General features: G+C 45.4%; 1 protein-coding gene across 1 annotated transcript; it reads left to right on the top strand.

Moving 5' to 3' along the window:
* The first annotated feature begins 9,997 nt into the window (after nt 1-9,997).
* Nucleotides 9,998-11,989, top strand: LOC125440789 (ankyrin repeat domain-containing protein 9-like). Its single transcript, XM_048510832.1, has one exon. It carries the CDS (start codon nt 10,318-10,320, stop codon nt 11,206-11,208), a length of 891 nt encoding a protein of 296 aa, XP_048366789.1. The 5' UTR covers nt 9,998-10,317; the 3' UTR covers nt 11,209-11,989.
* Nucleotides 11,990-12,253: the final 264 nt, after the last annotated feature.

Here is a 12,253-nt window from a genome sequence, read left to right on the forward strand (position 1 = left end):
TAGACATATTGGACATCAAAGGCAAGATGTGTAATGATTATTTTTTCAGACTTGCTGTTTTACAAGTGGTAGCTGCAACTTAAGGGGGAGCATTGAAGGGCTATACAATCCTTTCCTTCATACATTTTCCTTGCCCAGAGTTGCCATCCACAAGGTATCTTATAAGGGAAGACTTATTATTAGTATTTTTTTCTCCCCATGGGGAAAAAAGTAACTGGGAAGAGGGATCATTTTCATTGTGGGGAAAGGCACAAAGAGAAAGAGTTTAATGGCTCTTATTTCTCTGTGCCAGTCTCCTACTTTTAAATTGTAAACACTTCGGGGGGGTGGGGGGTGTAGCCAACCTAAGACCTGTAGCAGTGCGGAGGATGAAAGAGTGGTCTTTCTCCCGGAATGCTGCCTTGGCAAAACTGGCAAAACAGTGCCCTGAAATGAGTCTGTTTTCAGAAACTCCATCTTGGGACTGTCTGAACTTGTGGGCAAGAATGCCTCAAGGACTCCACCCCACCCATACAACTTAATGCCTGCCCATACTCAGGAAACAGCATCTGAATATGAACAATAGCACACCTGAGCGAACCCAGTTCTCTTTTGTCTAACCTTTCCTGTGGCTCATCCCCTTGTGACCATCTTATTTTGTAACGGCCAGTTACCTGTATTGTTGAAGGCTTTCACGACCAGATTCAACTGGTTCTGGTGGGTTTTACGGGCTGTGTGGCCATGATCTGGTGGATTTTGTTCCTAACGTTTTACCTGCATCTGTGGCTGGCATCTTCAGAGGTGTATCACAGAGAAAAATCTGTTTCACACTGTGTCTAAGTGAGAAGGGAAAGTTTAGTAGGGTATATTGTCCCGGGACATAATATTGTTCCAGCGTCGATCATCCAGAGCCGAGCCATTAGGTCTCTGTTTCCTGGACATCCACTACAAGACTGGTAAATATAATCTTTTGATATCCCTCCCTTCTCTCTCTGTCTTTCACCTCTAAATTATATCCTAGGAAACCTTGAATGCATGTGTTTTTACCCCAGTGAGTGAGTGAAATTTTGTTTTATACCATTTGTTATTTTCCCAATAAATCCTTTAAAAAAGAATTTATTTTTCTCTGCTGGTTTCTTATGGTGAGCTGAAGCATGTAGGGTGGGCAGAAGGGATAGGACCCACGTTTCCTCTGGTCTAACAAGGGAAGCATGGGGGGGGGAGTTACTGAGAGCTATTGAGACTGTTAAAAAATATAATAATAATAATAAAAGGGGATGGGGAAATTAACTTGATCAAGTGAATGTAGAGAATCCTGGAGGGGGAGATGTGATGTGAGAGGAAATACTTCCAACTTTGTTGCATCCTCTCCCTTGACATACTTGTTCTAGGGCTGGAGTTGGCAATTCCAGAGCTGGATCAGAGGGAATGTTGTGCCTACTGATGCTTTATGGTCCCCAAATTTGTGAATAGCAATCAAAAAGTGCAGAAGACCATTAATTTTAGCACCGCCCTTCAACTGCTAAATGTTGGTGGGTTAATATCGGGTTATTTTAAAAGACTATCATGGCTTTAGCCAAGGCAGTGGCTCATAAAACCAGAGTTCTGTTTGGTTGCTAGTTTGGGTAAGATCCCAAATGGCATTTGCTTTACATTGATGTACAGGAGGTCTTAGTTCTACCTCTTAGGCTGCTTCTGGACAGCTCATTTGCCTTTTGTTCAGTGCCGTTGGGAAGTGGGTTTTTCCCCCTGCTTTCCCATAGCATTGTGATATGACTCTCAGGGTTTCCCTGGTTTTCTTGAATGTTTTCCAAACCTGGTTTGTTACAAAGTTTTTTTTTTTTTTTTTTGGGGGGGGGGGTGGTTTGCAGCAAATCTTGTAGGGCTGCCATGTGGATGCGAAAATTCAAATATTTTCCGTCCCACTCACAATACAGCCATTTCCCCCGCCTCTTTAGAAACCATCCCTCCCCAAAATAGGGGCTTTGAAACTTTTTAAAACTAATGGCTGATTACCATTATATAGTTACAAATCTCTGCATAGCCCTGTAATGGAAGGGGATGATGTGTCATGGTTCTTTAAAGGCTGCTTTTTGTTTTGTTTTTTTGTTTTTTTGCACTCAGATTATTTGTGGCAACCCCATAGGTTTTTTAAGGCATGAGATGTTCAGAGGTGGTTTGCCATTGCCTGCCTCCAAGTCACAACCCTGGTATTCCTTGGATGTTGCTAGGCAAGGCTGAACCTGCTTAGTTTGTGACATCCGAGGAGATTGGGTTAGCCTGGGCTATCCAGGTCAGGGAAAGACTGTAAAGGCATTCCTAAATCTGGCCAACTTTAAAAAAGAAAAAAAGAGAGGGATAATCAGTCTCACCTTCCTTTTACAGTGTTACTTTCCACATCCCTGTATGTTTCATGCAGGCACTATATCAAGCTGCTGGCATCAGCAAGTTGGTTGCAGCAGCATTACATAATGGCTAAAATACTTCTTTCCAAAACTTTCAGTAACTGTGCCTGTGATCACATCCTAAATGAAACGCGCCATCTTGTGGCTAATAGGGGAATGTAACATCCCCAATTACAGCTTTTCACGCTAATTCCATCCTAAAATCAAACGTGAGCAGGTATAGTTATGATGGTGCTGGACAATTATTTTATCATCAAATTCAGAAGCATGCATTTGTACAAAGTGTACGTGAATGCAGGTGATTGAAGGGAGAATGAGGTAGCAGAGCTCTAGATGATGGAATGGACAATATCCATTCAAGCCACAGCAGTAGGACATGTTTTATGCCAGTTTTTAGTTTGCTGTGCTACTTTCCTTTATAAGGAAGGTTTTTTTTAACATGAACAGATTATAATTAGAATACTACCCCATCTTCCTATTCCTAATCTTAAAACAAGGGGTATTTTCAACTCTCTACAACTTTGGCTTGCAGCTCTCTTGTGAGAGATAGTGGCTATTGTGGGCTCTATTTCTATCTGATTTATGTAATGCTTCAGTCAGGAATTATAATGCATAATCCAAAGCAAAGTTCTGTAAAAGTCTGATCCTGATTCTGGCTTAGCCTTGTGTTTGTTGCATGGATTTCCGTGCAAATACTATGGCCCAGCAACAGCCACAGAAAGAATCTGTTGCTTTAAGCTGTAGGTGTTCCTTTTATCCTTTTTGGGCTTCTAACATTTCTTGTTATTTAAAAAAAACACTTTTTGTTTTTTTCTGCACACCTCCGCCTCTTTTCAGGTTAGCAGAAAGACCTATCTTGCCCGTTTTACAGCTTCAGTCACCAGATCCAAAGGTTTGACCACCTTTGCGATTAGTGGTGTTGATAAACAATGACTAGTAGGGAATAAAACACAGACATCTAAGAAAAAGGAAAGTGAGAGAACTTCCTTTTCTGTAATATTAAAACTTGGAGGAGCAGTAGAATCAGGACAGCCAAAAAAGGGAAAAGTACATTATGCAGTGCATAATTAATGTGTGGGACTTGTTGTCGAGTAGTGCAGTTATGTTCAATGGCTTTAAAAAGGGGTTACCAACTTCAAGGAAGGTATACTTGTAGGTCCATCAGTGATTAATCTGGATGGGTAAATGGGCCTTTGTACCTGTTGCAGTTGTTGTTGGTCCACAATGTTGTTGGTCCACAATGGCTACTTGGGAGGGTGGAGTTGGTCCACAACAGGGAGAGCCTTTGACCTCACTGACCTGATTACAGGCTTTGAGGAGCATCCGAATGATCAGTGTTGGAAGGAAGATGCTGGACTAGTTAGATTTTGATGTGCTGCAGCAGATGTTATCTGAAATTTATTTTTGGCCCTCAGTTACATTATTTTATCTGAGATGTTTGCTTTCAGGACAGAAAATGTAAATTTGAACTGCTTTCATTCTGCTTGGAATGTCTGTCTTGAATGTAACTTACAGCAGGGGCATAACGAGGCAGCCCTGGGCAAACTGTAGCCCTGGGCAAAACCTGAGTTGGATGCCCCCCCCCCAGGGTGGCCACTCCACCACGACCAAAAATTTTTTGCGCCAGGACATTGGTGCCTGCAGGGGGTGCAAGGAGTCCAAAGTTATGGACTCCCAAAGGGGGGGTGCCCCAACCCCCATTGTTTCCAATGGGAGCTAATAGGAGATGGGGGCTACAGTTTGGAGGGTCCATAACTTTGGACCCCCTGAACCAAAGTTCTCCAAACCTGGGGGGTATCATCAGGGCAGTCTCCTGATGAGACCCTGAAAGTTTTGAGACTGTGCATTCAGAAATGTGCCCCCCTCAGCCAGCAACCCCCATTGACAGTCATACAGAAAACTCAATGCAGAACAAAGATTCTTGGGCAAATTTCTGGGATGTCCCTGAAGGGGGCACGTTTTTGGATGTATTGGCACCAAAATTTCATCTGGAAACTGTCCTGATGGGACCCCCCATGTTTGGTGCAGTTTGGTTTAGGGGGTCCAAAGTTATGGACCCTCAAAGGGGGTACCCCATCCCACATTCTTTGCTAAGGAGAAGGATACCCTTTTGGGGGTGCCATCATGACAGTCTCCAGATGATACCCTGAAATTTTGGTGATGATTCATCCAAGAATGCCCTCCCTGCAAGAACATCCTGAAATTTGCCCAAGAATCTTTGTTCTGCATTGAGTTTTCTGCATTGCTGTCAATGGGGGTTGCAGGCTGGGGAGCACATTTCTGAATGCACAGTCTCAAAACTTTCAGGGTCTCATCAGGAGACTTCCCCAATGATACCCCCCAAGTTTGGTGCAGTTTGGCTGTTCTAGGGGCCTGTGCCAAAGTTATGTGGGACCCCTCAAAACTGTAGCCCTCATCTCCTATTAGCTCCCATTGGAAACAATGGGGGATAGGGGCACCCCCTTTGGGAGTCCATAACTTTGGACTCCCTGAACCAAATCTCACCAAACTTGGGGGGTAGCATAAGGACAATCTCCTGATGATACGCTGAAATTGTGGTGCCGCTAGCCTAAAAACTGCGCCCCCTGCAGGCCAAAAATGGAAAACCACTAAAAATACCCCAAAACGAACCCAGCATTTTGATGCCCCCCACAAGGTGATGCCCTGGGCAGCTGCCCACCTTGCCCAATGGGCATTATGCCAGTGACTTACAGTTCCTCTGATTCCCCATTCCGCCATATGAGCAGTGGTAAACCAGGTTGGCTCTCTCAGTCCTCCACATGAAGCCTATTGAGTTACCTCTCAGCCCCATCTGTCTCACGAGATGTCTGCGGTGGGAGTGGAAGGGGTAAGACGCTTTGAAACCCCTTACAGTAGAGAAAAACCGAGGTATAAAAACAACTTGGGGGGGATGTTGCGGGGGGGGATGACAACACCATATGGTGCTAATGCACTGTGGGCCTAATCAGGATGAGGCACTTGCAGCAATTTTTGAATTCCTCTGAAATGGTATTGGCCACAATGGGCTGTACTGTGCCTGACTGTAACATGTAGTCTAGCTTTAAGATATTTGCCTGCCATCATCTGTTCTACAGGCCAGAAAGCTTACCTTTTCCAAACTCTTATGGACGCTTAAATAAACTCTTTCCCAACACTCAAGACCCATTAAGAAGATTCATACAGTTATTTGTTTTGTTCATTTCTACCTTTCTTTCCCTCCTAATGGGGGTCCAAAGTGGCTTACATCAATCCAGGGATGTAGGTATAGATTTTTTATTGGGGTGTTTGGGGGTGGGGCCACACCCCCACCCGCCCCTAGGGCATGGCCACGCCTCCCCAAGCCCCACCCCCGGCCTAGCGCTTATAAAAGCAGCTCTCCAAGGCTGGGGACGGCAGACTCCCCCGCCCTTCCCTCCCCTGCTCCCCACCAGCTGGGCTCCCTGCCAGCAGCTGGCAGTTCCTTCTGCCCTCCCCTCTGTGCAGAGGCATAGAGGGAAAATGGAGCCCAGAGCAAAATCTGAGTTTTGTGTCCCATCTGCCCCCCTCCTCCCCCCGGGCAGCCACTGTGATGCTGGAATCCACCCCCAACAGCATAACTTTCAATGGTGTTTAAACTAGAGAGCCCAAATTCTCCTTTTAAATCCACCTTAAAGGGAGAATCTGGGGTCCCCAGTTAAACAACATTGAAAGTGATGCTGTTTTGGGGTGGATTATCACCCAACGTGAAACAGCATCACTTTCAATGTGGTGTAGTGGTTAAGAGCAGGTGCATTCTAATCTGGAGGAACCGGGTTTGATTCCCTGCTCTGCCACTTGAGCTGTGGAGGATTATCTGGGGAATTCAGATTAGCCTGTGCACTCCCACACACGCCAGCTGGGTGACCTTGAGCTAGTCACAGCTTTTTGGTGTTTGTTGTGAGGGGGGAAGGTCAAGGAGATTGTAAGCTACTTTGAGTCTCCTACAGGAGAGAAAGGGAGAGTATAAATCCAAACTCTTCTTCTTCTTCTAAACTGAGGACCTCAGATTCTCCCTTTAAATCCATGCTGAAGGGGGTGGATTTAGAATGAGAATCTGGGGAAATGTGAGGGATGCCTGCTGTCAGGGGGGCAATTGTTAAGCTAGCAGCACCAAACTTTTAGGGTATCATTAGAAGACTCTCCTAATGATACCACCCAGGTTTGGTGAAGTTTGGTTCATGGGGTCCAAAGTTATGGACCCTCAAAGGTGTAGCCCCATCTCCTATTACCTCCCATTGGAAACAATGGGGGATGGGGGCACCCCCTTTGGGAGCCCATAGCTTTGGACTGAACCAAACATCTCCAAACCTGGGTAGTATCATCAGGAGAGTCACCCAAACAATCTCTGAAAGTTTGGTGCTGCTAGCCCAGGGGTAGGGAACCTGCGGCTCTCCAGATGTTCAGGAACTACAATTCCCATCAGCCCCTATCAGCATGGCCAATTGGCCATGCTGGCAGGGGCTGATGGGAATTGTAGTTCCTGAACATCTGGAGAGCCGCAGGTTCCCTACCCCTGCGCTAGCCTAAACAATGCGCCCCCTGCAGGCCAAAAACCAAAAAACACAAAAATATTTTAAAAACCCACAAACGGGTGGGCGGAGCTTCGAACATGAATGCGGGGGGTTTGAACCCGAGAACCCCACCCTTACCTATGTCCTTGCATCATTCTCTTCTCCATTTTTCCTCATAACCACTCTGTGAAGTAGGAAAAACTGAGAACGTGTGACTGTCGCCTACGGAGCTTCCATGGCATGAGTGGCGATTCAAACCTGGGTCTCCCAGACACTAATCTCAACACTCTTAACCACCCTTAACCACCACACCACACTGATTCTTAAGACACATTTGAAATGCAAAATAGTCTGACCTATAGTGATCTGAAGCCATGTCCACAACCCTGCACAGCAGATCATGCGTATGCAGGGAAAAAATTCAGCTAGAAAAAGTTCTTGAAAGACATTATTAACTTAATTATTGTTAAATCATTCCTTTCTTTCCAGTTGAAAGCTTTTGAAGTATTTCTAAACAAACTAGTTAGATTATGTAAAACAGCTAAAGCATCCCATTACAAACTTTAACACAACCTTGGAAAAAGCTGCAAGTAGCAGTTAAATATATCAGTCATGATCCCTGGGTGAATAAAAGTAGTTAATTTAGTGCTTAGAAAATTGTTCAGGGATAGGGTTGCCTCCTAGCACCTGGCAACCTGTTCTACCCCCCCCCCCCTTGTCACAAATGCCAACACAGGGACAACAGACAGCCCAGCTCCTGGAGTTACCACAAGAAGCAAGGACCTCCTGGAAGCCAGCAGCAAGAAGGAACAACAGAGAAATACCAGGAGAGCTCGAGCAACAAGAGCAAGCCTCAGTTGTTCCAGAGAACAGAGTAGAGGCAGCACAGCTCTAGCCAAGCAGCAATTAGCAGTCCACAACAGCCTTAGATATTGAGGTGGGGCAGACACAGCCCCAGCCAGGCTGCAATCAAGGAGGAGGGTCAGAAAAGCTGAAGAGCCAGTCTCAGACCAGCAGGGCAAGACATACAGCTCACCAGCCACTAGGAGGCTGGAGCAGGGAGCTCCCAGGAGGGAGGGAACCTCCTGAGAGGGATAAAAGGAAAGCAGGGCAACACAGGAAAATGTCTTGCCCAGGTTACTAATCACTTCATTTCATAGGGCACAGAGCAGGTATTTCAAGATGATTTCTAAGGCTAAGCAGATTCACATGAGAGAAAACTGTCCTTCAACCACCCTGTTCCCAAGCTACTAGGGCTTTCCAGATCAAAAGTGTAAGCAGAGGAGGCAATTGTATGAGAATAACTGAAAACAGACATCCCTTTTTCTACCTTTGTGTCAGATCAACTTTCCATTCCATCTGAATAAGTATGGCTACTTTTAAAGTCATGCTAACAACAGGAAGAAGTCCTTGGATGATCAGTGCATTAGGAGTTGGCAACACGGCTTTATTTCTGTATTGCACAGCAGATATGCTTAATGGATTCCTTTCATCAGGCTTGCATTCCTTGAAGAGTTCATTAAGGGACATGGTGCATGCCAGCAGTTTGCACTAGACCCAGCATTTTGCGGCAAGATCAAACACATTGTAACATTCCTCTGAATATTTATTCAACACGGTGAAGTGAAAAAAAGATAGCTGAGAATAATAAATGTGGAGGCCCAACTGGTGGTCCAATGTGGTGTTCAAAATGTCTCAGGCTGTTTCTGTACAGCCCAAAAACAGCACCCTAGGGACGGAAAAAACACTGTCCCCAGGGCACTGTTTGCACAGGCAGCGCTGTGCCAACCCCGCCACCCCAACAGTGGGAAAATGGCGTCTTTCTGCTGGTGCGGTTCACCTACCTCTCCTCCCTGAGCAGTTTTGGACGGCTGGAAGGACACACCCACACTGCCCTCCAACCCCTGGTTCGCAGCAGCTTTGGGATTGCTTACACGGTACCATGCAAGCAGTCCTGAAGCTCCACCGGCATTAATTATGCCAGTGGACAGCCATTTCTGCCGCCATGCAGGAACATCCTCAGACTGTGTGTGGAGTTATAAAGCTGCTGCAGGAACTACAAGAGACCAGCAGACCACTGGAGGTTTCCTCTGTATTGAAGCGACTAGGGAGGAGTCCATGGGTGGAGGGAAGCTTGAGAATGCAGACCCCTTCCCATTGCTTCAGCATTGATCCTGGGCTGCTGATCCAAGAGGAGATGAAAATGAAAAGGGGGTCAGTTTCCTCCATTAAAAAATCAGGTGACTGGTTTTAATGGCCAAACCTTGCCATTCTGTCTATGAAGCTTCTTGAATTCCCCTTTTCTATTTAAAGGAGGGTGGGAAACGGGCCATTTCCTCAATTAGCTTTCAGCTGTTCTGAAGACCTGGATAGGCATATGTACATAAATATTGGCTCAATGTTAAATAGGGTTACCAATCTCCAGGTGAGGCCTGGAGGTCTCCTGGAATTACATCTGAGCTCCAGATGCCAAAGGATAGTTCCCCTGGAAAAAATGGCTACTTGGGAGGGTGGAGTCTATGCAGTGGTGGGATTCAAATAATTTAACAACTGATTGTTTACAAGCACCATTTTAATAACCGGTGCTGAATCCCACCACTGAGTCTATGGCATTATATCCCACTGAGCTCCCTCCCCTGTCCTTCCTAGGCTCCATCCACAAATTTCCCAGCCCAGAGTTGTCAACCCTATTGTAAGGTAGAATAAGTGTGGTGTGGAAGTTAAAGTGTCAGTCCAGGCCTGGATAAACCTGGTTCAAATTCTCACTCATCATGAAATTCATTAAGTGATCATGGTCCAGTCATTCTCTCTCAGCCTCATCTGCATCACAGAGTTGTGAGGATAAAGGTGGGCAAAACCCTCAGCTCTGTGGAGAATAGTCAGGTTAAAAACATAATAAATAAAACAATGCTGGGGGCCATCAGTCATCAAGTCGTGCATCCGAGCGACAAAACTGCATTACAATATTTAGCACAGCAACTGCCTGCTCTGATTGGCCATTGAGTGCAGGCAGAAAACTGCTTCACTTGCAAAGCTAATTTTAGCCTCCTCTAAACAGCTCTCTCTTTATCTATAAAATCACAGCTATCCGTATTCCGCTAACCTGCTCTGGATGGGGAGCTGATTACATGGACTGCCTGCTTGCACCGCAATGGTTAACTGACTGCGTGAGATTGTGCTTAACTCAACAAAACCACTGCAGTGAGAAGGAGAAAACAATGAACGGATGGAAATGAACAGCCCATCAGAGAAGAGTGATGCATTCCGGCTAGGGCGGTCCAGGCTGCAACGAGAGTCTGAAGGCTGCATCAGCCTCTGGAATCTGCATTCAAGCTGAGCCTTAGCCTTCCATCAAAGGAAGAATCTCTGCTGCACAAAAAGGGCTGCTCACCAGCACTTGAAACATGGCCAGTAACCAGGCTGGCTTACAGGATGACCAGAGCAGGCACTGCAAGCTCTTATCCTATATGTTCTACCAGGCTGTGAGAGATCACAAGCCTGTGTGGATGCTAGAAGACATGAGGACTATGGAATATTTCTACTGGGAGCAAAATGCCAGCTTGAGGACATATTCCCCTTCAGAAGCCCTGCTGTATGCTGTGGTGCACAATCACCTGCCTTATGCCCAGTATCTGCTGTCTCATTTTCCAGAGGAAGCTCTCAAAGTGCCCGGAGAACATTTCTGCTATTGCCCATCCTCTGCCCCTCACCTGGCCATGGCTGTAACATATGACAGAAGAGACATTTTGGGGCTGATCATCAGCATTGCACACAAACTGCCTAGTTTGAACTCCTACATCAACAGAGCTGGCTGCTTTCACCTGGAAGATGGCAAGACCCCTCTGCATCTCGCCTGTGAGCTCCTGAGGTCTGAGACAGTCCTCATCCTCCTAGGAAATGGGGCCTCTCCCAGGATAGAGGACAGTAAAGGTTTCACCCCACTGGATGTTATCCTAGAGCAGATGTGGGAGTCCAGAGTCAACGTAGCAACCAAAAAACTCTGCCTTGATTACCTCTTGCTATTCATGCCGAATCCCCGGTTCAAGATGTGTGAGTTTCTACGAGAACATCCAGAGCACTGGACACTCCTGCTAGGGGAGGACAAGTTCAACAGCCTGGTGGGGAACATACCTGCGTCCTTATACCTGCAAGCTATGCAAACCATTCTCCAGACTCTTCCACCCTCCCATTTTCCTAAAAGCATCCAGGAACTCCCTATACCTCAAGCACTGAAGCCTTTGCCTTGTATGGCCAAACAGCTTCCAACAAAAAATATGGTAAATGGTTCCCCCTGATTTTTTTCTTAAAAAGTATAATGTCATCTTTATTTTAACTTTTTCACAGTTGGGATTTTCAAAGTCACTTCAGGCTACAAACTGAAATCCAGAGTATTCCCATTTGTGCTAACGAAATACTCTCGGGTAAGTCATGTAAGGGCTTGTGCCTTATGGAATTTGCTTCCCAAGTACACTGAATTTTCATGCGGGCACCTTCTTGTCTCTGCTGCCACTGAAAATCCCACCTTGATATGTCTGGTGTTTTCACTTTGTAAATATTTTGTGTATGTTTTGTTTTTTAATGTGGAGAAACATATATGTTTATTACTGTCAGTTGCAATGCAAGCCTTTTGTAGCAAGACATAGGGGGTTGCTGGATGATTGAAGTGTATGCGATGATTGGATGGTCTCTGTACTCTTGCAGGCAGAGTTAACGGTGGGGTTTGGAGAGGCTTTGTGTGAGAGACAGTAAGGTGTGTGCAAGAAAGTTGAGCAAGATGCTATAGAATGTGAGAGAAATCGGAGTTCTGTTAGAAGTTATGAACCTAAGTGGCAAGAGAGGAAAATAATCCCATGGGGAAGTAATTAGCCTAAGGGGCAAGTAAGGGAAATAAGGCTGTATGGAGGTTATTAGCCTTTGTGTCTAGGTCTTTTTATAACACTTCAGACAGAGAGAGAAAAAGAACTGTTCACCTATCTGAAACTATCATGTTTATGTACCTGTCTGAAACCATGAAGCTTATTAACTATATAGAAACCATTACGCTGTTATAAATAAACTCTATTTATGTTTAAGAAAAAACACTGCTTTGTTTAAAGGATCCCGTTGCATCTCAGAGCTACCTCTACATGCTGACCATTTTGTCACTCTACCAGCTGCTATAACTAAGCCATCCTGTTCTTGAGGTTCAGCTAAGAATACTAAGGCAAGAGTCTTTGATGTCAGCATAAATAAGTAGGAAAAATTAAGGAAGTCAAAGAGGGAGCGTAATATGTTGCCACAGAAAACTACAGAGAAGAAGTGCCTTTACAAAGGTTACACTTGTAAAGAAAAGAGTCAAAA

This window comes from Sphaerodactylus townsendi, linkage group LG01 (genome assembly GCF_021028975.2).
Source record: "Sphaerodactylus townsendi isolate TG3544 linkage group LG01, MPM_Stown_v2.3, whole genome shotgun sequence".
In the NCBI taxonomy this organism is placed as follows: domain Eukaryota; kingdom Metazoa; phylum Chordata; class Lepidosauria; order Squamata; family Sphaerodactylidae; genus Sphaerodactylus; species Sphaerodactylus townsendi.

Coding starts and splice junctions, on each gene's coding strand:
- LOC125440789 (XM_048510832.1), top strand. CDS start 10,318: ATGGCCAGTAACCAGGCTGGCTTACAGGATGACCAGAGCAGGCACTGC.